This window comes from Venustampulla echinocandica (genome assembly GCF_003357145.1).
Source record: "Venustampulla echinocandica strain BP 5553 chromosome Unknown scaffold_2, whole genome shotgun sequence".
NCBI classification, from domain to species: Eukaryota; Fungi; Ascomycota; class Leotiomycetes; order Helotiales; family Pleuroascaceae; genus Venustampulla; species Venustampulla echinocandica.
In genome coordinates this window covers 2,153,366-2,177,496 of record NW_022474207.1, presented here as the reverse complement: position 1 = coordinate 2,177,496, position 24,131 = coordinate 2,153,366, and the positions used below count along the sequence as shown (strand labels likewise).

Here is a 24,131-nt window from a genome sequence, read left to right as displayed (position 1 = left end):
CACATCGAAGCCTGCTCGTAGCAATCGATGCGGCCTTCAAAGATTACAATGTTTCCCGGACGGACATCACCCGGCTTGGTCCATGCGATAGTAGAGGGATGAAGGATCACACGATGCTTTGGTTTTGGGAGCGAGGGATCACGGTATTAAGGGAGCTATGTGAAGGTCGGTTGGGCAAAAGTTTATAACTTGTATTCATAGGAGATCTAGTCTTGGATTTCTTCGCATCGTGACCAGCGACGTATATACAATGCTGGTGCTCTCTATATGCGCACAATCTACATCAGCCTTCTCTCCCTTCCTTCCAATCATCTAGTCCCCCATCTAGTCCCCCATCGTATCTTCGCATCATCTCATCATTGGATTATTTCACTTGTCCCTCATTTCGTCCAATATCCCTCCGAGTTCCTACATCCTCCCTCCACTTCACACAAATACCCAGATTCCTCCACCTTACAACTTCGCACTTTCCTTCACCGTCCCAACCTTCAGCTTAGCAGCATACTTCTTCAAAACGCCCTCATTGTGGTATTTCCAGAACTGTTTGCTGGCATCCTTGCCCACGACGCGCTTGAGGATTTTCGCTCCGCCGGGATGTTCGTCGATGAATCCTGTTTCCTGGTCAGCAACTTCCAACATTGTTTCTTTTCTCCAGGAGATATAGCTAGGGAATGGGAAATGAAATGGAGAGCGCGTAGATTGGTATTGCATAGAAATAGGAGCAAATAAAGGGCAGAGGAGACATACCGGCAACATCAAAAACCCCATCATCGATGATGATGTACATGCCATTCTCGGCATCCTTGTGCGAGGCTACCTCGGCGGGGGTAAATTGTTTTGACATCTTGACTATGGTATCGGGATTTGACTGGGCGCAAGGAGGTAACTGGCTAAGGAGCTGTAGTGAAAGCTGGTGACGTGAAGTGGATGTGAAGGAGAAATGAAGGATTTCAGCGCGTTGGAGACTTGATGCCATAACCTTGGTTAAGCCGAGGTCTGTTTCTGCCGAGCGGGCGGTGGGGGTCCCACGATAGTAAATAGGGTGCTGCCTATTGGTTGGATTTTGGGACCCACTCTTCCCCTGTTTCCAGGGTGGTGTCTTTATAAATATATGGTTTCCATTTAGAATCAATATCTATAAAAGAACGTACTTTTAGAGAGGTGCAGAAAGTATTGAAATTTGAAAACACTTGTATCGGATCCATTCAATCCATTCGCATTTTAGGAGATTGGTCAAATAGGAGGTGCAACCGTGTCCTCGTCGCTAAAACCAGTGTCAAAGTTGCCGTCCTCCGCCCCTAGCTGAAGCCTGAACGTGAAGCTGAGGCCATCATCGCCAGATTTCAAGTTTGCCTCATATGCCCGTTCATGCCCCAGTCGGTACCATTAGTGAGCCACTGATGAATGTTGGTATTTGGAGCATACGTCAAAGGCCTCGCTAGCTGCTATTAAGAGCCACGGATATCTGTTGGGGTAGTACGAGCCAACGGTTATATTCATATCATCATATATTGTTGGTACTTCGTAATGTCAACCGATACTACGATCAGCAGATGTTGGCTTCAATACCTCCCTAGGTAACTTGTACGTAATTGGTCACTGTTGGTAGGCCACAGGACACAGCCCCCTATTCGGCAACGGAGAAGCTTAAGTTATCAGTCAGCGCCATTGTGGCAGAGCTCCTCTTGGCGTTGGAGTTGCCATTCCCCATGTCTTGAATCTAACATAGCTATGTAGCCTGGAGGTATTAAGTACCTAACTGCCTTTCATAGTATATTAGTACCACGTGGCTTGATCTCCCGCATCTCATGGAACTACCATATCTTTAACTTCCTACCCCGAAACCTCCTTTTCATACAGCAGCTTCTGTACTGCAAATTTCTTGAAGTCATCATTGCAACAAATCAATTATGGCTTGCGATCGCGACGAAAAGTCGACGGATGTACCGATGGCTGAGGTGCCTCCTGCCTCCAAACCTCCAAGCTCGAGTCGTTCTCGACACATCGCAATATATACAATCGTCTTTACCGTCTGTATCTCAATATACAGCTTGCTCTTCCTTCTCGGTCCACACTTTAATCCAACTACGACTAAACCTTCCTCTTTGAACGATATGTCCTGGCTGGAGGATGACTGGCCGGAGGAGCCCGTCGAGCCCTTTGACCCGATTAAGCGCTATAGTATAGCGTATGGCAAGGTCGCTTGCTGGCAGAACGAAGGTGTCTGGATACAGGATCTCGCGCCAGTTGAGCTATCATCCATCGGCGTTGACCGCTTCCAAGACACGGAACGGTCACTTAATCAAACAGAGGAGGACGAATTCTGCACACGCCTACGCATGTGCGGCGCCAGCTTCTGGTCGCTGCCTCCTCGCTGGCCTGAACATATTAACTGGTGTGAGTCTATCGACCACTGCGTCGAGCCAGACATCAATGTGAACCTCACTACAGCCTTTCCTAAAAGCGGTGGCGTATGTGTGCTCGATAACACCCAAGGCTGGGAAAAGTTCTCCCCTAGGGGTCTGGGTTTGTATAACGCGCTGACGATGGAGGAGAGGTGCAACGTTATCAAGAGACTAGGCGGGAAGTTCTGCGAGAGTATGCAGGCATGCCCGGAGACGGCTGCCCTACTTGGCGACATGGAGGTTGTGAACAGGAGTTTGGAATATGACTAAAGATGGGGAAAACGAAATTTTTGTGGTGAATATAGCGTGAGGTCTTTCTAATAAGCTCACATTTATAGCAGTTGTTACTATTGCATTTAATAAAACGGTAAATCACAGCATTTCCTCGAAGGCTTTCCCACAAAATAAACGAGATAGCCTTAAACCTTGATAAATCTTACGAATTGTCATGTTGCGTTCGCGTCTTAGTTTTAACTTTGAATTTTAGTCTTTGAACTGTGAACACCGAGCCTTGATTCACAAGTGGCACTTGAGCTTGATGCCGACGATAAACTCAAACCGCTGGCATGAGTTCTAGCTTAATCACCACACATAGCCGCATCAAATTGTGTATGTAGCAGGGAAGACATTTGGGGGCGGTTATTCTAGGTTGTGAACGTGTGGCTCAGAGGATGCCATATAGGGAGTTCCGCAAAGCGACCCGGCCTGGTGCCAACACCAACTCCAACACCAACAACAATCTCGGCCGCACCGTCTTAGGTGCTGAAACACGCCCATAATAATTGAGGGCGGTTATGAGAGTATTTTGATTGTAGTAGCGAAGCCCCTACTCATTTGGGGACACGGCAGGTCTGAAGAGGAGGGTTCCAGAATAGTCGCCAACAAGGTTGTAGTCTGTAGATAGATAGACTGTTGGCTGAAATTGAGCTCCAGTGAACTTGATTGTGTATCCTGAACTTTCTTTATCGCGGATTATATCGCAAAAACCCAAGAGCTTTTACATGTTCCTCTTCAAGTTATTCCCGCAAACACATCCTCCCTCAAAAGACACCGCTCGAGCTTTCCAGCTATCGACATCATTACATACCGGGCCTTCAAACTCGCTCCCAACTTCTCAAATGGCTCTGGTACTTCCAACGAAGCCACAAAACCTTTAGCTCTAAATGGTGACCAAGGCGCATTCAATCTTAGCTTAAGTTTACTCCCACGTTCATAATGCGGTTCCTTAGCACTGCCTTTCAGGATGATGGACATGTGTAGAGTGTCCTACATTTCGTTTTAGAAGATGCATACTCGGAAGAAATATGGGCTTATCTATCCATCCATCCAGCATGGACAATCACTTCTCCGATCCAGGATACCTTTACTTAAGGTTACAGTTGTACTGAAGAAATAACAAAGGGCCGTTAGGCAGGAAGTCTCTCGGAAGTTGTTATTCTCTTTATTCACGTCAAAAACAGAAGAAAATGGTTAAAAGTCTGAAAGAACAATACATTTGTTTTGAGAACAAGTTAACACTTTAATCCTCAGCGATTATAAACCTCTATCTCGCTCCTGATTTCCGAAATTTTGATCTACAGCTTTTGGTGGTTGGCCCCTAGATCTTCGCAAATAATCACTGTTGTAGGTTCTTACCCAACTAGTTCTAACGCGATAGCAAAACCTATCAACGCTTGGGGGGAAAAAGAGGCTCGATGCTTAGCAGAGTGGCAGTAAGCCTTTCCACAATCAAGAAATCCGTCAGCTCAATGTTTGCCAAAGTACACAAGTCCATTTGTCCTTGCGATAACAGGACTTTATCCTATGGTTTAATTATAATGGCAATTTTAGCAGACTTGTTACTTGTTTTTGGAGGGAAGATTATTCATGGGCCAGGTTCTGATATCATCCAAGGCCTGCTTATAAGTTTTAGTTTTGCCACGGCAGGCGTTGTTATTGGCCGAATTCTGGATCCGTTGCGTGATGCACTCAATTTATTGATCGGACGCTGGCGAATTCCAGACGGTTGGAAATTCTGGCGTGGCCCTCCGACTCCGGCTAGGTTAACTCCAGGTGAGTTTGACCTTGAACTCGAGGCGGCGAATTGTGGATGGGTAGACCAGTAGACCAGCAGCCCCTTCATTGATTTGCTTGTATCAACGCAGACTTATCGTTACCCAAAGGTGCGCCCGAGATGTTAATACCAGGAAACTTTGGTATTAAAATTAGGTTGAATTAACTTAGTTAATTAAGTATGGAAAAGATATATTGGTGTTACATAATTTGCAGGTAAGAGATCCTCACGGAGTGGGGAATTAGTACCTAGGAATCTACTACTGTCATGTGACCTTCCCCCCTTTTCTCGCTTCGCAGTTTGTATCCGTATTTTTCCAAGTGACTTGATTTCTGTACAAACCACAAATTTTGGACAAATTATAAAGGGAAAAAGTGCATTAAAGGGAAATAAACCTGCTTATTAACTACCTCTAGTTAAACAGAGCGCTTATAGCTTACCGCTGTCCTTGGCACGTAAGTAAGCTAGGCGTATCTTAGATCTTATAGGACAATTAAGGTTCATCTTTCAACGAATACATTGGCATAATGGATGATAAACAGGTGGTCTCGAAGTGCCCATTCGACCTCTGTTTTTTCAAACATCTGTAGCCATAAAGGTTATAAACCCCGTCCCTCCTTCCCAGTATTTAGCCATCAACCCTCACTATCAATCCCCAATTTAACAAGCCCACAAGCATACTTGACTGTGCAACCATGCCACCCAGTAGTCCAAGATATCTCACCCCAGATACGTTGATAATAGGTGGGACCATATCCTTTCTCATGTTACGTCTATACTTTTGGGATAATTCTTCTCTGGTTCCCCTATTGATCTTCCTCCTAGGTGCTACCATTTATTTGGTGCGAAAATGGAATAAAGAATGGAAGAGGAGGGAAGCTATAAGGCTAGATAGGCTATACAAGTTGGGAGCATCCATACTAGACCATCAGGATTCAGTAGTTGAACCAGTCATAGCGGAAGTGGATTAGAGAATAAGTCTTCGTATATGAGACAAGCAGGCAATTTCGACTAGGTATATCTTACAGCCTTTACAATATTAAGTTTTCCATAATTTACTGAGTTTTATATTCAACAACATTCATGCTAGATCTCTGTGAGTTTTATTTAATATTAGAGTAAATATACGGATGCTAGTACATCTCCTCCGATGGCTTATACTTGTGTGACTTGAATTGCACGAGACTTAATTTCAAAGCCGCCAGACTTGGCGCATTCCCTAATCGCAGCAGGTCTTGTCCGTTCAACAAAGGCGGATTGAGTAATATAGGCCGAGAATAATTACAAAGGAAGGTCATCAAATCCGTCCAAGGCAGCGCCATGATGGTTGGGCTATAAATATCATAACTAAGACATAAATAAACAAATGAAACAAAGCAAACAAAATAAACAGAGCCTTGCTTTAAACAGCGCTGTTTACACACACTATTTGCTAACTTAATTTAGGGTCTTTATTCTCTTTATCTATAAATACTTACTATCTCCATATATTTCGCAACAACTATTATCACTATCACTACTATTACAACCATTACCACCACTACTACTATCGCTACTATCGCTACTATCATCCCCCTTGCTGCTCGACAACTACAATCACGAACTCGTATAACCGCATTACAACTACACCGCTAGACATCTTAGAGTATGTACTACAAGATGATATCTAAAATCGTTATTGCCCTGATTAGCATCGTTTGCGTCTGGATATTTTTTGAACTGTTTAACAGCTATAAGAAAGGGCGCGAGTTGGGCCAAAAAGTGAGAGAAGCTATTGAGGAATTAGAAACATCGCAAAAGAAAATTATGATGTTCTCTATAAAGAGGCTAGAGGCTGAAATCGCCGAAGAAGAAGCTAAGAATGGAGTTAACTCGGCTACGGCCCTAGACCAGAAAAGTCGTCTACAGGCCTCAAAGAATTTAGTAGCTCAATACTCCCGAGAAATGGCTGAGAACAAGCTGAGAAGAGGCTGGTGATGGTAGAGAGAGAGCTAGCCTGAGGCGCTAAATGATAGGTAGGGAGGGGGTTTGTGATAGTGTACAATAGGACTTACCAAATGAGCAATTTTCATAGACTTGGACTTTTGATTTTAATTTCGTATTTCCTTTAACAAAATCTATTAAAACAATTAATGGTATAACGTATATATAAAAGAAATCCGCAGCATTGAGTTTCTATCTCCAGTGGTAGGAGTAACAATTTGACAAAATTCATTTTGGCGTTTATCCATTTCGTGATTCAATTACACCTAAAATAAGAATTTCTATCTAATCTCACAAATAACCACCACTTTCTTTCCATAGAGCTATGCATCATAAAGGCAACGATATCCAACATATCTTGGAGAGGGAAGCAGAAATATAAGGTCGTACTACCATCCATCATTCATTCATTTCGCGATAAGGTGTACACTCCCTGCCAAATGTGCTATTGTTCCATCCTAACCCACCGTCTAGCCTTGCTGGTGTGGGGTATTAGTCGAATGATATAAAAGCATGCAAGAGAAAACCGATGTAATCACAAAAATACATTAATCATACTCATGATCGTCAGCCAAAACCCAAAACCCATCACTCATCCTCTCCCTCTGCATCCTCATCTCCTACCGAAGCTCCGCCGCCAATAACAAGCCTATAGCCCCTAGCATGACCAGGCTTGGGCTCAATAATCCTCTCGGTAACAGCCCATCGAATAAGCAAGTAATCATTCTCCTGGTACACAGCCTCACTATCCGCATTCTTCGCACCAACTTCAAGATGCCTGCCGACATGCTCCATCCTCTCATCCCACGCCCCGTTACCTTCGAATATGGTGCCGCACCCTTCGACAGGACATCCAAGCCTAGTGGGGGCCTGCCTATTGCTCACCATACATGTTCTGCCTAGGTCCTTAAGTTTGTCCTCCCACTCTCTGTCCTTCTTGGTTGAATTCTTAAGGTGGGCCGGGGTATGCATTCGTCTCAAATGCTGGGTGAATAAATCCTTCCTATTGAATTCACTCCCTCTTGATGCCGAGCCAGATGAGGATTTTGACCGCTTGGACTGAGCGCAAATACCGACGTTGCAGATCCATGAGTGGAGATTCAAGTGTTGAGATGAGACGTGGCGCTTCCATTCGTTCTTGCTGCCAAATGTAGCGGGGCAGCCGGCAAAGGAGAAGACGCAGGTGAAGGCTCGGGTATGTGTAGCAGCAACGTGGCGTTGTAGACCCTGTGCATCTTTACAGGAGTGGTTGCAGAGCCTGCAGTTATGTAGGTTGCTGCGAGATTTCGGGGCTGCGAGTTTTGTGATGCGGCCGGTTTTGGTGGCGTTCAGAGATGTGTTTCTGGAAGGGCGTTGTTTGCGGGGGCGGCACTTGGGAGTGTATTCGGGGTCTGAAATGGCGTCCACAATTGGGAGCTCAAAGTCGTCTTCCCCTTCGGCATCTGCATCGGCCTCAGAGCTGACGTCGGTCTGGGACAGCGGGAATTCAGTCGCTTCTGGTGATGATTGGTCCTTAATCGATGTTCCAATGCCTTCGTCAACCAGGCAAGGATAGTCGTTGGTTATTCCATTCTTTAGGTGCCCGCTATCTACCTCGATGGCGTACTCGGGTTGCACCTCTATGGCACTGAAGCCTTCGTCAGGATCAAAAGTGGCTTCCTCAGGTTCAAGATCGGGCAATCCTTGGATATGTTGCAGGCAGGAGTAAACTTGAGGCAGGGAGAAGACTTGACCTTCTGATGCCCTGGCCCATGGGTCTGGAAATGCTTGGCCAAGGTAAAATGTTGCGTTGGGAAGGGAGTAGTCATCTCGGGGTTGAGCCATGGGGGAGTACTGGGCTTCGTTATACCAATCCATATCAGGACCCGGGCTTCTTGCGCTGCTGCAAGTTGTCGATGTTTGTTCCTGGGAAGGAGAAGGAGAGGTCATCCGTGGACGGGAAGCTTGTGGAAGAGTAGATATTGGGGCTGTTGGTCTATTCAAAGCTTGTGGGAGTCTCTGGTTGTGATGATGGACCGGGCCGGCCGTGAAGAGGTTTCTTTCGGGCTGTGTCATAAACCGTTGAAGGGGCTCTTGCTGGCTCTGCCAAACCTGCTGAGCTTGAGTGGGCAAGCGGAGTAGTGGGTCGATGTTTTCTATCCAGGAATTCTGGACCTCCAAGAGATAGTCGTCATTAGTGTAGAGTTTAGATGCATTCATCATCTCTTCAAAGAAGGGAGGGCCTTGGGTGGCCGATGATCCGGGCATATTATACGCCATAGTCTGGTTCAGGTCGAGGTCGAGGGGAGGTGGCCGCCGCTGAGCAGTCGCCACGGCGCTTATCAAAGTTGTGGAACTAGGTGTAGAAGTTTGAATGCAAAGGTTTTGAGACGTCTCAAAAACTGAATCTTTTTTTGGTTTCCTTTTGGGCGGTGAAATCCTGCCTCCTCATCAGCGCGCTAACGCGTGTTTAAGGACTAGATAGACTTACGAAAGTCCAGCAGGTGATTAACGACCTTTTTTAAACAAACAAACAAGTGACTTCACACAGGAGTAATATGTTTTATGCACAATACATACAAGATGGTCTCGCGGTGAGGTCAAACACAACATGGAATTTCGGGAGAAGCAGAAATCCGGGGCGAAGTCAAATAATGAATCGGGCGCAGTTCTCCTTGGAGAAAGCCAGTGAGGGACAAGACGATAAAGTGCAGCCAAGCCCCAACACAACTTACACAAAATGGACAACTGACTACAAAGCAATCCGCCTTGATGATTTGTTGGGCAGAGCCGCATTGTCTGGGACCAGAACCGACTCGAGCAACTTGGCCTGGGAAAGGCATGCAGAGAACGCATTGTGGAGGGCTGCTCGATGCAGGACGCTGGGGATTCGGTTGGTGGGGTTCGAAGCCTGGAGGGTCAGAGGGCGGATAAGGACCTGACTGCGCCATGCGCGCATCTACGGGGCATGCATTGCTCGCTCCACCGGTTGCTGCGTCTGTCGGGCGATCAAGAAGCAGGAAAAGCCTATGTTTCCTTTTTCCAGGCGGATGAGCGATCGTCTACGCCCGGGGCAGCCATCCAATGGCCACACCACGAACTGGTTACACGGCGCAAGGCGGACAAGGCAGCGTAGGCAGCACCTCGATTTTCCATGAGAAGAGGCATTCTCTGAAGAGCTATTCTGTTCACCGCCCGAGGAAAGCAAAGCTCCAAGGGCCATATGGAAATGCAGTGTTTGCCCCGGTGAAGAGTCCCGGCGTCGTGGACAAAGGACAACAACATTCTTCTGAAGGCTGGAAACAGGACGCTCGGCGCTTGACCCGCGTCGTGGATATCGACACCTCAACTGCAGCCCCCAAACATGGCTGGAAACCCTCTCTAAATCGGGGCCCGCTGGGCCTCTGAGGTGTCCCAGATTACGCAAAAGGAACGACCGGAACACCGGGAACGAAACATTGGGGAATCCCAGCGGCTAGGGAGTATCAAAGTGCGTATCGATAACGCCATGGAGGGCACCACTCTGATTCAGCAGCCCATGGCCATCGCAGTTTATCGCAAGTCTTGGGCGCCGGCGGCTGTGGGCGCGGAACCTCCCTCTTCTCCATGGAATGATGGATTGGTTTGCATACCAAAAGAATTGTCACAGTATGACAGGTTGACAAGAAGGGCGGGACGAACGCAGGTTCGCCCTTGAGCAAATTTATGCACTCGTAGCAGCCTCACAAGGAGTCCATGGCTCTGCCTCGCGGTCGCGTAGTTCCTGGTGTGGTTGTAGACTATTACTCCCCAGGGACACCGAGATGCGGACTCTGACGTGGTGGCTGGAGTCTGGAGGTGGAGGAAGAATGGTGGTGGCTCTTGACGAGTGATATGTTTCCTTGGTTAGTGGCGGTGTTCGGGCCCAATCACCCCCCAAACACCCCTTTGCCCTCGCTATATTGTAGCCGCTTTGGGTCGCCGTAAGCCACTGGGCTCACATTGTAGGCACTTTGGGCAGAGATATTTATTGGGGCAGGCGTCAGGTGCGGCTGAAAATACTCGCCACCCCAAACTGGGGCTCCTGAGCATTCGAGGATGTTCAAAATATGATTATCTAATAAGGTGCCTACAGAGGTACTCGGTCTGGCCGTTTAAAGGGACACGCATATGCCGCAGCGTGGTATCAGTATCCCAGAACAGGGAATGATGATCTCAGATATAGAGGCCGATCAATATAGCGTACGTATAAGACAGGCTATTAATTATATAGATTGCCATGGATTTGCGGGACAGAGTGAGTAGCACACCAAACGCCGGGTGGCAAACAATAATGAGCCTCCTACTCCATCGGACATTTCCGATTCCGTGTTTTCTAACCCAGTAGCCCATAGATCTTTGGTACATAAAAACAAAATTGTAAATAACTGTGTTAACAATCCGAGAATCCAAAAAAACTTAACGCCAGAAGAGTCAAAATGCGCAGTGCCCCTCTAGAGAGAACCCAGAAGTAGAATCAGTCCGGATGTTCCCTGGAACAGCGGTCGCAGAAGGAATGGCCATCAGGACAAATGGAGCAGTATTCATTGAATCTGAGATTGTGTCCAATATGGCACTGGCACTACTAATGTATTAGCATGAAGAGCTTGAATTCAGACCATTTGAACCTTACACAAAATATTGTGACCTCCTTGGGTGTGGCTGTTCTAGGTTGCTTCTTTGGCCTGCTACCATCATCCCCGTCGCTATGCCTCCTCTTGGTATTTGTAGCGCCGCTAGCTTCAACGGTTGTAGCGTCAGGTGAACATCCTGCACTGCCACCAGCATCACTCGAACATGATCCGCTTGGAGATCCAGAGGTAGGGCTAGATTGGTCATCTGAGGCTCCCTTTCCGCGAGACATATCCGGACGGCTCCCAGAATCTCCTTCGAGCTTGGCACTCCCATCAACTGGGACCCATTGCAGGATATTTTGCTTCGAGAAGCTTTTACGTCCCATAAAGTGATCATCTATGTGGTCGAAGCGTTCGGTCCATGCAGCAAGGCCCTTCTCCTTTAGGTCAACGAGCTTAACGCAGAATCCGCACCAGAAGCGTGCGTCACAGCTACGGCCAATGCGGCAACCTTCGAGCGCATCCGTGAGAGCATCAGCGTCATCAGGGATCTGGTGCTCTTGCTTGAGATGCTCTTCAAAATTCTGTCGGCGATAACACAGCTTGGAACATGCGCCACCCTTGGGGAGCTGCTTATCGCATCGCCATGCCTCAAGTTGGAAATGCTGAGAATTCTCGTGCCGCTTCCAGTCGTTTTTGCTGCCAAAGCTCTTCCCACACTCCAGGAATGTGCAGCCATACGGCTTATCGTGACGTTTCATATGTTTTCTGGCATAAGTTAGCATGGTTCAAAGTATTGATAGAGAGACGTACTTCAGCTCGCAAGGCCGGCCTTGGAATTTATTGCACCTGTTGCAGCTCACGATATTGCTGCTTCTATTACCAGATATTGATCCTGAATTCTGTCTTGTGGGTTGGGTCGTTTCCTTCTGTACTATATAGCCTAGGTTGCGGATAGTTTTGATAATTTCCTTAATTTCCTCTGCTTGCTTTGATTCCCGAGATTCAATAGAATCTGTCTCTGAGCACGGAGAGTCTGCGGTTTTAATATGATCAGTCTGCCCGCTGAGGATATCACTCGACCCTAGTGGCGTCCTTCCATTTGGTAGACTGGCTCTATTAGTACCCTGGCCATGGGGATCCTGGATGCTAGCCCCAGATAGAACGGCTCTGATCACCTCGGTGAGATTATCTGAGATTGCCCCATCATTCTGCCTCGCTGCCTTGGCTGGAACACTACTAGCCTTTGGGGATGAGTTTGGCTTTGCATTGTCAGCTGCATTTATGACCGAATTAGCCTGGCCCGCTGGGGCCAAAACACTGAATTTGCCCACTGGGGTCTTTGTACGAGTAGGGGAAATTTCCGGTAGCTGAATAGTAATAGGGCGTTGGATATCTGGTTGAGGATTCCTTTCTTCTTGTGGCACAGGTTCGGTCACCAATTTATCCATTTGAGGCTCCCTGGGTGGAACTGGCCGCGGCGAGTCGACCCTATCTGGATGGACAGGTTCCAAATGAGGCTCCAATTTATTCTCATGAACAGCGGGGCTTGCTGGTCTCCAGGGGGTTTGAGAAGGGGGTTCAATTGGCACATGTTTCTGGTCTGCGTTCAGCATTGCACTCTCGTTGCTTTCGGCGCTGCAGCTCGTCAGCACAATCCACGCTTCACATCGGCAGTCACTGCTTACCGTCGGATCATATCTTCGATTTCCTCTGTAGTCATGTTATGATGGTGGACGCGTTTCAGATGGCTCCTAAAATTGTCCAAACGTGGCCAGGTCTTGCCTCTAGATTTACAGCCAGGAACATAGCAGTGGTATGTTTTCGTAGATGCCGATTCTGGTGTAGCTCCTGGGTGCTTGCTCCTGGTGTGCCTGTCTAGGTCATTGATCGTGCTGAACCCATCCTTTCGTGGACACATATCGACAGAGCATTTGAAAGGTTTTGTATGCCGTAAGTTATGCTTCCTAGATATAATTAGCTATACTTCTATAGACAAGCTCAAACGTCGCACTTTAATTCAGATTGGGTTTTGACTGGTTTCTGGCAAGTTTGGCAGATCAAACCGGAAGAATCCGATCCTATAGAGATTGGACGAGGCGCCCAAGAATCACTTATCCTGGAATCCCGACCTGGCAATATTTCATTGAGTCCCTGAAACGGCTGGAAATTATCAAGATGGCCGGCAAGACTTTGGCAGTCCTGGTCTCTTTCGGCAACATCAGCACTGAATACGGAGGTGTTGCCCACACTACGACGGGTCCCATATCCAGAATCCGAGTTTGGAACACCAAACTGGACAGACCCAGCTTCCGATGGATTTGGTTGTCGATACTGATTCCCATAAGATACGAGGTTACGATTACCTGCCTGTGTTGCCTGTATTCTTTCTGCTGGGGCTACGTCTGGGATGACCTTGGGGACCCAAGGACCATCGTTACTCGCATACCACTGAACAAGCGGATCTTGCTTGGGACCACGTCCTTGACCATCAATTTGAAGCTGCGGTACCCTGGCCATATTTGGGGATACATATGAAGCCTCTCCAAAGGCATGGGGTTGGAACATCGGATCCCAGTGGTTGGATCCAGCTGTCGAAGGGCTCGGTAGAGTCCTTGTAAAACTATTTAAATCAATCTCAACAGGCTGTGGTGGGAAATCCAAAGGTGGAGGGCCCATTTCTCTTGTAGATCCATAGATCTGGCCCGAGTCTGCGGAGCTTATGGAAGCAAGTGAAGGGTAAAACTAAGAAATTACACTCGTCAGAAAGGCCATCAGATGCTGGAGCATAGGATCCTGCCGTACTGAGCGAGAATGGGCACCATTTCGATGATAATTCGAGGGGCTTGACATTGTATCTAAGGTACATTAGCTGAGGGTTCTATTGTGCATTCCCGGGACCGCCAAACCGATGCTTTCTCATTCAAAATCCGCTCGGAAAATGTCGGCTTCGAGGGAAACCGGATGGATTCCGCCCGTCACGGCTCTTTAAAGGGAGCGAGAAGGTACTGAAAATGAATCATGAGCGATGTACAGGACACTCGGGCGCTGCACCCACACACGCAGGCAACGCTCAAACCACCTAGGTAGGTATCCGAAATCCGAACACGACGCTGTTAAGATGGTCGTGTGGAGATCTGGCTCGCAGGGCGGGTCGGCGAGGCAGACGTGGGGAAGTGACTATATTTCTTTTGCATGGGCGGGATGGATGGATGGACGACTGACTGACGCGCGCACTTGGTGGCCGGGTAATGCAGCGGTGGACTGCCACAACACGGGCGATCGCGTCCAAGGGGACGGCTGCGATAGGAACAGCCAGCTGTTGGCTCTAGTCGGTGAAACAATACGGGGAAGGGCACAAATACGGTACAAGATTTGGAAGGGTAACGGAGTGGTTTTGGAGAAGAAGAGGGAAAAGAGTGAGGCGTGAGCGCGCGACCAGAGGGACCAGAAAGTAAAAGCACGAAGTAAGGCGGACTACCGAGGCGGATCAGGCAGCACTCAGACATTTCAATTGCCACCCACGCCCGAGAGTACACAGTGTGTTGTCACTCTGCAAGAGGGTAGGAGCACGAGGGAGATGATGAGAATTAAAATGAAGCTGAAGCTGAAGATAGACTGGAAATATAACATTTAAGAATTTGATAAGAGTTCTGCGACGTCCTAATCCAGGCGTGTTGATATGGGGCCTGAGGCAAGTAAACCCTGAAGGCACGTGCGTCGGGCCGACGCACGGCACGAGATTATCCCGTCCCGTCCCGTCTTGCCTCCCGCTACCCGCTGGCCCCTGGCTCCGAATTGGATTGAATTATAACATCAACGGGAAAACCTTGTCTGTCATTCACACGAGGCGGCTAAATTAGATATGTATGGTAGAAATTTCATGCAAAATCGTGGTTATGGTGATGTAAAATAAACTTGTGGGATGTTGGAGCCTTCGGGAAGGGTCCAATTTATGGCTACTCTAGTGATAGAAATATAGGTAGCGGTAAGATTCATCCATTCCCTAAGAATAATACGGAGTCATTTATAGGAAATGGCATGGAATTTCTGATACCTCCATTCTAATATACTCTAGCAACGATACTCTGGTCTATAACCTCAATTTACTACCGGGAGTTAGAGCGGATCTATAACTGGATCCCAGATTACACCCGGTTTTTAGTTTGCGCAGTTAAACTAACTTGCAATATTTACATGACTTCTGGTCTTGTCCCTCAGAGCAGGTGGTTAGCTAATTTACTCTCATTTATATTAGTTATCGGTAATATGGTATCCTTGCTACGTCCAGTCCATAAATTTGATTGTTGGAAATCCCGGTCCGCTTTTCTTCCTCTTTCCGTATTGTTATCGGCTGGCATCAAGTAGATGGCTGCGGCCCTTCTACATAATATCCCTACTTTCATAAAATGATAAGTTGGGTGAGTGGCAGCCATTCCGCCATGGCATTAACCGATTCCTCCGCTTGGTAAAGCAGCCCGATTGTTTTCTTCCGACCCGAGTTACTTAGTACGTCAAATACGCCAACGTAGTACGAAGGTATAAATGTGTTGACCTTACGGAGGCAGCTCCGGAGTACTATCCACTTTTTGTGAGATAACCGCAAATGGCAATGTGGGGGATAGGGATCCTCAAAGCAGGTGGCTTAGCATCACTGCATGATTAAATGCCGACAAGGTCTGGCCCTGGCGACCCTTGGTGATGAAGTTGAGCTTCAGGATACTCCGTAGGAGTGCATAAGATGTTGGCTGGCTGAGAGGATTCCAATCAGATTCTCGCAGGATCTACAATGGCGTCCGCCATTAAAAAAGAAAGCATGGAGAAGTTGGAGAAGTACAATCAGTTTGGAGAATACATAGCATCCCATTAGAACCACGCGTTTGTAAATATAGATAAAGGCCATTTTATGGTCAACCACTAACAACCCAACACTTAATGGCTATGGCTGGCTAACCTTTGATAGTAATTGTCTAGCATCAACAACAAATTCCCATTCCCTTCAACGTTTGCTCATATTGTTTGCCCATCATCTTTTAACACCAAATCAATTATGCTCCTCCATACTCTTACCAGCCAGTATGAGCTCACTCAACTCGTCCTCGGAAATATCCGCGCAGCCACCAGCAGCAGTCATTTACAAATGCGGCATTTGGCGAGAATTGGCGTATTTTTAAGCTTCCTTATTAGCGATCCGGCCTTGAGGGATCTATTCTTACGTGCTCGCCTGCTTCCTGCGTGGAAGGCCTTCTTGCTGAGACACAAGACTGCTTACGACAGGATGTACAGGCATATTCCCGGGAGAATGGATGGGCTTGCTAAAGATCTTCACCACCTTTTAACACATTGACATGCTTGTTTCTTTTGGCTTTTTTGGCTTTTTTGGTATGGTTTATTGGCTAAACCGCCTGAGCCTGACGTTTGGTGGGTATTCCCACGTGCTCATCAGTTTACTTTGGCTGTCATTCAAGCACTATGATAGGCCGTCGTTGAGAGTGAGATGTTTGCTGATCAGCTTGACAGCTTGGGGTATAGTTGGCCATTTTTAGCACAATGCATGTTGGGTGGGACACTGAATAGGACCCTTAGGAGGCGTGCACAATTTGGAATTTTGGCGTGCCACTTAAGCACCCAATTTGCCACTAACGATTTCGACATCTTCCGCGCAGATAGCCATTGAATGTCGACGAATCGCAAACATTACTAAAACATTCGATCAGATATGACACTGGCATTTTCGCCCGGCGTTCATAGGACCGGGCCGAGACGCACCCGAATGTGCTCAACCCTGAGTTGTTGTTAGCGCCCGTCTGCGAACCACACACGCTGTATAAGAAAACACCAGCAATCAGAAGACACATGCATTGCATGTCAGTCCACAATGGGCCTGCCACATTAACCAAGTGTTACACAAAAATCACACCTCGCCAAATATCAGCCTCTCGCCACACAAGTGATTCCAGTAACCGGGTTACGCGTTAGAATGTGTGATGAGGTCTAGATCAATAGCAGATTCATTGACTATTTGAGTACAGACGTTCTCATACTTCTGATCACATCTCAGTATTTCCCTACTGCTCAGGAATGTGATCCGGAAGTCTAGCTTGCTCAATTGGCCAACTCCAGCCATGTGTCGGGCTTTAGAGCAGCGGCAACGTGCCTCTTCATCCACTGTTTCAACACCAATCCTTTTCGTATTACCACCAGCAGCGCCATTATTGACTCATTCGCGGAATTGTGAAATCGTTACATCTTCGCCGTTGGAATTCTCCAGTCAGAGATCCCGTTAAAGCTCGCCCCATTCTAGTTGACGGAAGTAGGTAACAGATATGCCTCCCAACCAGCGTTGCTGACAGGAACTCGTATTCTCCTATGATAACCCCTGATCCTTTGGTTGGAGCCGGGATCACCAACCGGCTGATCCGCTGCAGGATGCAAAATGAGAATGTCCCAGGTTAGCAGAATAACGACTCAGCTATCAGCACCTAAGCAGCCTGGATCGCCTCAACTGCAGTAGGTATGAATATCTACACATTCGGCAAGGATTGCTTAAGAAACAAAACTGCGGCAGAGTATCATCAGCGAGCAGATGCAGATAGATGCGCCTATTGGTGAGATAGCAGCCATAAGGCGTCAAAACAAACATCTTAGAGCACTTGCTCAACAGTACGTAGATTGTGTGAATTAATATAAAGTGCTGGGCTAGCTCTCCATTTCTCTAGTTCTCCATAGACCTTGATCATCAAATCCTGATTGCTCTTAATTTCGGGTAGCCATCGCCATTTTTATATCTGGACAATTTTAATATCGGAAAACAGGCTTAACTCTGCTCTCAGTGAGTCCAACTATGAACATCAGGACCAAGAGATGACCCACTAACAGCAATTTAGATCCACACTCGGAGCCATACTTGCTATTATTACACAGAACCCCAACAAATTCACAGCCACGGTCAACACTAGTGTAACGTTAAACTGCCGCGTCATTTTGTGGTCTGAAATCAATCCACATCGGAGTTTGGCGGATTAAGCCACGCCCACTCAACACAGCACATCCCAATATCAGGTCAGCTTCACTTCAGACCTAATCGAACTCTTGAACAGTAGAGAACCCACCATTAACAAACTTTTCGGCCATTTAGTTACCGAATACCCAAGGCGACGACAATGTGCGACTGGGAAGAATTCCACTTCACATGCGGCCATGTTACTAGCCAGCTGCTGTCCTACTGCCACTTTGCCCGCTCAGACCCGTATCACCAGTGCTATGGTGTGAGGGCCGTGAAGCAATGCTGGGGCCGGGACTCCCTTTGCCAGACTTGTAGAGATGCTATGCAGCATGAGGAGAATTCTAAGAGAGGTGGTAGTGGAGGCAGCAGACGAAGGTAGAATGCTGAACTGCCATATGACTGCACTTTTGCAGATGAAAGAAGGAACATAATTGGAGAAGGGGGCAACGGAAAATTGCGGTTAAATTGCAGAGCGACGGTACCTAGTGAATCTAGATGTCATATGGAGGAGTTGTGCAGCCTCTGGAGTTTTGGTGGCTGTAATGAGGTGGACTGCTGGGAAGTGACGAGTAACGGTGTGCACATCCTTTTTATTTCTTTGGTGCCGGCAGAGCCTTATGCTCCGGTGCTCAGAACAAAATGAATCGTTCTTAATTCCCAAGCTGAATTTGTTATTCCGGAATACGGCGATACTACAGAGTTTGTCTAAAACATTGCATTCCACGGCAAAAAGACAAAACAGGGGTGTAATCAATTGTTGCTCCACTGTCCAAGTTCGGGGTGATGTTCGTAAGCTTACACTCCCGCCATTACACGGTGTGGCTACCAGGATGCCATTCAATATTGTCTGCCGTCCATATCAATCGGCTAGCATCCGTAGCTAGGGAGTGAATGCGGGCATGGCCACAAAGCGGGCTTCTCGAGATCTGGGACAGGCGCCTACATGTTTCATTTTTCATGCTTACAACACCGTTACCAACTCGATGTTTCCTGCTCTATGTGAAACCCTTGCCAGATCCGCAGTCCCGACACAATGCACATAAATCACCATCGGTTCATGGTTCCGGGGCATTTCTTAAAGTTCCGCAAGCCGTAAGCCGTTACACTGCATCCGTGAGAGCCGGATTCATCCGACCTCGACCTTTCGTCCCCAAAATCGTGCTATTGATTGGTGGCCCCTTCCACAATGCCAACGACGTTGTAGCGTTTCGAGAAAAATGTGAGCCAATCCTCGAGGACTCCTTTCTCTTTATCACTCAAATCAGACCAATCAGGGCGTACATCTTCGGCCTTTGTGGAGGTCATGGCTAAGGCTCGGGAGGCATCATGGCCGGCGAACACTATTGTTATAAGAGACTCTAGGTCAGCCCGATTCTGTTCTATACTTGTAGATCCCAGAGCTACACACGAGTCGGGAAGGATTATACTGAGAAAGTGGTTGATCTTTACCAGAATATGATCCCCCAGGTTGATACGCTTTGTTGCCGGTCACATCAAAGACTTTGCCCTGCAAGTGAGATGGTTAGTGTTGGAAGTGGAAAGCGAAGGACAGGAAAGTCCGAAGTACCTTGATCGCAACGTAGCACAAACCGTCGCCCTCTCCTGCCTTAGCGTCAGAATCCTGCAGATACGAGGGGGCCAGGAAATCCAAGAAATGAGGAGCATCCCGAGACGAAACTTACCTTTGCACTTTGCCAGGAAGTCTGGGGAAATAGGGTCGCTCTTAGGAGGGGCCAGGGTGACCGGCGTCTTGGGCTCGAACTTCCCTGCCATGACGGTAGCTAAAGGGTTATATTTGCTTTGGGCTGGACTAGGGTGATATTGGAACAGATTGAATCGATATAGGTATATTAACGGGATTCAGGTCGGGCGAGCGATGGTGGGATGACGAGGCGATGAAGAGCCCTCCGAGATATTGGTGGGGTTAAGCGGTCGTCGTGCGGCTCGACTGGGGTCTTCGGAAGTGGCAGGGGTCTACAGTACGCTACGGAGTGCTTTGCAGCAATACTGTACTCCGTACGGTCGACCTACGTAGCTTTTGGTGCACTTCATATTCGAGCTTCATCTTGCTGGCTGTGTCGAATTGAACCTCGCCCAGCTACATTGTACTTGTAATTATATGCAACCAAGCCCCAAGGATGATCAGCTCTACGTTTTCGAGGGCCTTTCGTCCTGCGCCTAGGCGCGCAGCCCAATGCCTACGTCAACAGCTACACCAGCTCACAGCCCCGCGACGAAATCCAGTATCATGCCAGATGAGACAACAGAGACGCCAGTATCAATCCGAACCAAAGAGGAGCGTGGCCTCGTCATTTGCACGCTTATGGAGGGAAAACCCCTTTTCAGTCACAACAGCTGTTGTATTGTACGTAGCCTTGCTGACACTGCCATCACCGCGAAACGAATGGCTAACCATTTGGTGAACAGTATTATAATCAGCTCAGGCTGCCTCCTATACACCAATGTCTTCTATCATAACTACATCATTGGCGCCTTCCACAAATTCCCCGAGCCCGTGGCGAAGCAGATGCGCAAAGCTCTGTATTACACAAATATGGCCCCGGATACAAAACTTGCTCTCAAGTATTACAAGGAAGCACTACGAGTTGCGGACGAGATTGGAATGGATCCCTTCTCGGATGAAGTAATCGGCATCAGGATCCAAGTGGCGGCATTGATGGAGAAGGTACAACAATATCACAGGGCCATTGACGTTCTTGAGATTGTCAAGTCGGATAATTTGAAGTGGATGGAAAAATTTGGCGACAAGCCCGGCAATGAAGCCAAAAAAACTAGGATCCTGAAGACGACAGTCCGTGTAAGCGTCAAATTGGCCGAGTTATATGCAAATGAGTACGTTCTAGAGAAGGAACTGGCGGAAGACAGGCTGGTTTGGGCTGTCGAGACTGTTCTAAGGGAGCAGCAGAGGCGAGAGAAGGAGGGCGTAAAGCCAGAGGAAGGAGAGTGGTTTTCTGTGGAGGAGCAGTGTAGTTCACTAGAGTGTAAGTGAAATTATATGGATATCATATGTCTCACAGCTAACCGTGATTCCAGTTCTTGCGCACATGTACGAGGAGAAGAACCTCCACTACCTCGCCGCCCCTTTATTCCTCCAAGCCATTATCTTATCCCCACCTTCAAGCTGTCATACAGCTGTATTAAGTAAGTCCAGCCCTAATATGGCTCAAATCTCCTTGCTCACCTAGCCAGTGAACAATCTTTCAATCTCCCTCGCGCAACAAGTCCCACCCCCAACACCTGGCCACCCGCCTGCATCACGACCAGAACTCATCAACAACGGCCGAGCCTGGGCCGAGAATGCTATTGCAATGGCAGCCAAGATCAAACCGCCTGAAAGAACCGAAGAATGCGACATTGGATGTGCAGTTGCGACGCACAATCTAGGTGAGTTCGCAGAGATGGACGGGAATATTGCGGAAGCACGAAAGCGGTTCGACGAGGCGAGGAGTTTGGCAAAAGCAGTCGGCTTCCAGGAGGGAGTTGCGAATTCCGAAGAGGCTCTCCGGAGGGTTGGCCACACTTAGAAAATCAATTTTGACAGCTCAAAAGTGATGATACCAACGCTACTCATGTTGTCCTCTGCTTCACTGAAAGCGCTTCTAACAATCTAGTCCCAAGATAACTTGGTAACATTAGCCTCGCTGTTCAAGCGAAGATGTATGGTTGATTCCCCACCTCGATACAGTTATACACAAACATGATATCTTACGCTCAGCAATATCTAATCTAACGCAGCTCTCACCCACATCATCACAACTTACCTACCTCCTTCCGCCTATTTTCTCTATTCTCCTGCATCATCCTAAGCAAGGCGTACAAGCTCTGCAACCTCGGCATCTCGATCCCCTTCTCCCTCGCAATTCTAATAGGATTCCCCAAAATAACCTCAATCTCCATCCTCCTCCCCTGCTCCCAATCCAATGCCATGCTCGGCTTACTCCCACTCGTATTCCGCTGCGTACTCCTCAGGATCTGTTCCGGGGTAGCAAACTCCTTCGGCAGCTCGCAGCCCAGGACTTTTGGTGCTGTGCTGAGGACCTCCTCCATTACGCCTTTGAGATGGAGGCCGAGTTCCGGATCATTGGCCATACCGTTATTCGTTGAGCCGCCTGAAAGAACGGAAGACGGGTTCATACTGGCGTTTATGGCGATCTTATGCCATCTCACCATCTGTAACTTAGCATGGGAGTATTCCTCCGCATCTTCAACTCCGCCTGCTTTCAATAGCTCCACGAATTTCCTATTAATCTCAACGGCTTTCTTCTCGCCGTCACTCCTTGTTGCCATTGCGCCGTCCATTGCGCCAGGGAGATACGGGCCAACACTAATCCTGGTCCACCGATTATGTTTTATAACTCCAGGCTCCGTCTGCGCCGCACTAACAATCGTAACACCACTTAAGACTGTCGTCCCTGGAAACCTCTTCTTATACGGCTCCTCGACCCCCAGCCCGTTCTGCACTAGCACAATCGCACTCCGGCCTTCCTTAACCAAACCCCCCAAAATTTCTGAATCGTCCACAACATCCGGTAGCGCCTTCGTGCTTACTAATATATAGTCCCAAAGCAAACCAGAGTCAACTGCTTCTTGTCGGTTTGCGAATGTCCGATGAGGAGTAAATGTGTAGGAGCCATATTTAGGTGATTTAACACTAAACCCCCGCTGGGAGACGGCAGCGTAATTAGATCGACAGATCACGGAGACCTGGGTTGAGGGAGCGAGGGCAAGACGGGAGGCATAGAAGGCACCTACGGCGCCGGCGCCAATTATGAGGACGTTGATTGTCATACTTGTTTTGGAAGACTTATGGTGTTGTGGTTGTGGTTTAAAGGTGGGCTGGGGTGAGTGAAGCTCGGGCCGGGGCGTGGGGTGCCGAGGTTTCTGACCCGAGTAATTTCACGGGGTGACAATAGCAATTACGCCCCCCTTTTCTTATCCCATAGTTGAGGGGTACTTAAAATTCCCTACCTTGAGATTAAAGATAAGCGTACTATAAATCCTTCAGGGTTATGATATTTAAATAATACGACCATCAAGTGTACCGCCTAAAGTCATTCCTTATTTTGAATTAATTATGATATATGAACATAATACTTTACTCTGATAGTATCCCAACTATCTATAAACACTCCAAATCACTCGCTTTTAAAAGGTGTAGCAGTGCATTCTATTATTTCACATATTCATCACAGAGCAGATGATTTAATGTTATGAAGTTTCTTATTGATCATTTATCGTGAGAGTGCTATGAACTAGTATACAAGCCAGCAAAGACCAGCAACGGAAGGAGTGCCATTTGGATTTCAAAGCCATCGAGGATGCCCTTCGGGTATCAGATTAAAAACAACGAGAAAAGGATCAAATGCCCGAAAGCTTATCCTGATAAGACACGCTATGACGTCTGGCATGATCATGCTTCTGATCGTTATGCATGATCTGTGGATCGCCCTGATGAGCTGCAAAGACCGACGGTGGAACTTGAGAGGCATCACTAGGATCGCGATGGTGGTTGCCTCTGCATTGTCTTCGTTAGCTTTTGCTGGTGCAATGAAAAGATTTAAATTCACCTGAGGGACGGACGCTTACGCATGAGTCTTATTGCCTCCAAAAGTCTTTGATCCGTCACGGTCGCTGTCGACTCTCTATATCCAATCTCATTAGCTATCAATTACTGAACCCGTCCGAGCGAATGAGCTTACTGGGTCAATTTTGTTGGCCATGTCACTATTGTGGGGTCCAGCGGTGTTTTGGGCAGTTCCTGAACCAGCAGTGGCGTGAGAACCGGAAGCTCCCATGATGCCGCCAGTTGCAGCTCCGTGGCGGTTTCCACGACCGTCAAGATCGCTGTCAACTCGAGGATCCAACTTGTTAGCCATGTTGGAGTCGTGAGGTCCGGCATTGGTAGAGTTAGAAACTCCGCCAGCGAAGCCAGTGTGGCCTGTGCCAGTGTGGGTACCGGTGTGATTGCCAGTAGTGCCAGTCAGCCCGGCGCCAGTACCTGCGTATCCTCCAGTCGTGCCGTGGGTGTTATGAGTGCCGTGGGTGCCAGTGATACCGGTGCCAGTGCCTGCGTATCCTCCAGTCGTGCCGTG

At 47.9% G+C, this 24,131-nt stretch overlaps 10 protein-coding genes across 10 annotated transcripts in view; 4 read left to right on the top strand and 6 right to left on the bottom strand.

The window, feature by feature from the left end:
- Positions 1-453: 453 nt before the first annotated feature.
- BP5553_05077 (uncharacterized protein) lies at positions 454-844 on the bottom strand (the record flags this gene model as incomplete). Its single annotated transcript, XM_032013700.1, has 2 exons — positions 454-611; positions 748-844. 2 exons carry the CDS (start codon positions 842-844, stop codon positions 454-456), a joined length of 255 nt encoding a protein of 84 aa, XP_031870300.1.
- A 1,066-nt stretch (positions 845-1,910) lies between these two features.
- Positions 1,911-2,675, top strand: BP5553_05076 (uncharacterized protein; the record flags this gene model as incomplete). The annotated part of the gene is made up of 1 exon (XM_032013699.1): positions 1,911-2,675. The coding sequence occupies one exon, from the start codon at positions 1,911-1,913 to the stop codon at positions 2,673-2,675; it is 765 nt and encodes a 254-aa protein (XP_031870299.1).
- A 3,442-nt stretch (positions 2,676-6,117) lies between these two features.
- BP5553_05075 (uncharacterized protein) lies at positions 6,118-6,435 on the top strand (the record flags this gene model as incomplete). The annotated part of the gene is made up of 1 exon (XM_032013698.1): positions 6,118-6,435. The coding sequence occupies one exon, from the start codon at positions 6,118-6,120 to the stop codon at positions 6,433-6,435; it is 318 nt and encodes a 105-aa protein (XP_031870298.1).
- Positions 6,436-7,029: 594 nt separating this feature from the next.
- On the bottom strand, positions 7,030-8,700 carry BP5553_05074 (uncharacterized protein; the record flags this gene model as incomplete). The annotated part of the gene is made up of 1 exon (XM_032013697.1): positions 7,030-8,700. The coding sequence occupies one exon, from the start codon at positions 8,698-8,700 to the stop codon at positions 7,030-7,032; it is 1,671 nt and encodes a 556-aa protein (XP_031870297.1).
- Positions 8,701-9,504: 804 nt separating this feature from the next.
- Positions 9,505-9,828, top strand: BP5553_05073 (uncharacterized protein; the record flags this gene model as incomplete). Its single annotated transcript, XM_032013696.1, has 1 exon — positions 9,505-9,828. The coding sequence occupies one exon, from the start codon at positions 9,505-9,507 to the stop codon at positions 9,826-9,828; it is 324 nt and encodes a 107-aa protein (XP_031870296.1).
- A 1,087-nt stretch (positions 9,829-10,915) lies between these two features.
- On the bottom strand, positions 10,916-13,865 carry BP5553_05072 (uncharacterized protein; the record flags this gene model as incomplete). Its single annotated transcript, XM_032013695.1, has 6 exons — positions 10,916-11,020; positions 11,072-11,780; positions 11,826-12,650; positions 12,701-12,979; positions 13,027-13,757; positions 13,818-13,865. The coding sequence occupies 6 exons, from the start codon at positions 13,863-13,865 to the stop codon at positions 10,916-10,918; spliced, it is 2,697 nt and encodes an 898-aa protein (XP_031870295.1).
- Positions 13,866-19,179: 5,314 nt separating this feature from the next.
- BP5553_05071 (Cytochrome b5-like Heme binding-containing protein) lies at positions 19,180-19,791 on the bottom strand (the record flags this gene model as incomplete). The annotated part of the gene is made up of 4 exons (XM_032013694.1): positions 19,180-19,358; positions 19,423-19,525; positions 19,586-19,620; positions 19,701-19,791. 4 exons carry the CDS (start codon positions 19,789-19,791, stop codon positions 19,180-19,182), a joined length of 408 nt encoding a protein of 135 aa, XP_031870294.1.
- A 421-nt stretch (positions 19,792-20,212) lies between these two features.
- On the top strand, positions 20,213-21,563 carry BP5553_05070 (Uncharacterized protein; the record flags this gene model as incomplete). The annotated part of the gene is made up of 3 exons (XM_032013693.1): positions 20,213-21,020; positions 21,073-21,180; positions 21,229-21,563. The coding sequence occupies 3 exons, from the start codon at positions 20,213-20,215 to the stop codon at positions 21,561-21,563; spliced, it is 1,251 nt and encodes a 416-aa protein (XP_031870293.1).
- A 226-nt stretch (positions 21,564-21,789) lies between these two features.
- BP5553_05069 (2-dehydropantoate 2-reductase) lies at positions 21,790-22,827 on the bottom strand (the record flags this gene model as incomplete). Its single annotated transcript, XM_032013692.1, has 1 exon — positions 21,790-22,827. One exon carries the CDS (start codon positions 22,825-22,827, stop codon positions 21,790-21,792), a length of 1,038 nt encoding a protein of 345 aa, XP_031870292.1.
- A 570-nt stretch (positions 22,828-23,397) lies between these two features.
- BP5553_05068 (Uncharacterized protein) overlaps positions 23,398-24,131 on the bottom strand; it is a gene marked incomplete at both ends in the record, with an annotated part of 1,298 nt that continues 564 nt past the window's right edge. The window contains 3 exons of the mRNA XM_032013691.1: positions 23,398-23,554; positions 23,626-23,681; positions 23,739-24,106. Coding sequence (XP_031870291.1) covers positions 23,398-23,554; positions 23,626-23,681; positions 23,739-24,106 — 581 coding nt within the window. The remainder of the gene's footprint in view (positions 23,555-23,625; positions 23,682-23,738; positions 24,107-24,131) is intronic.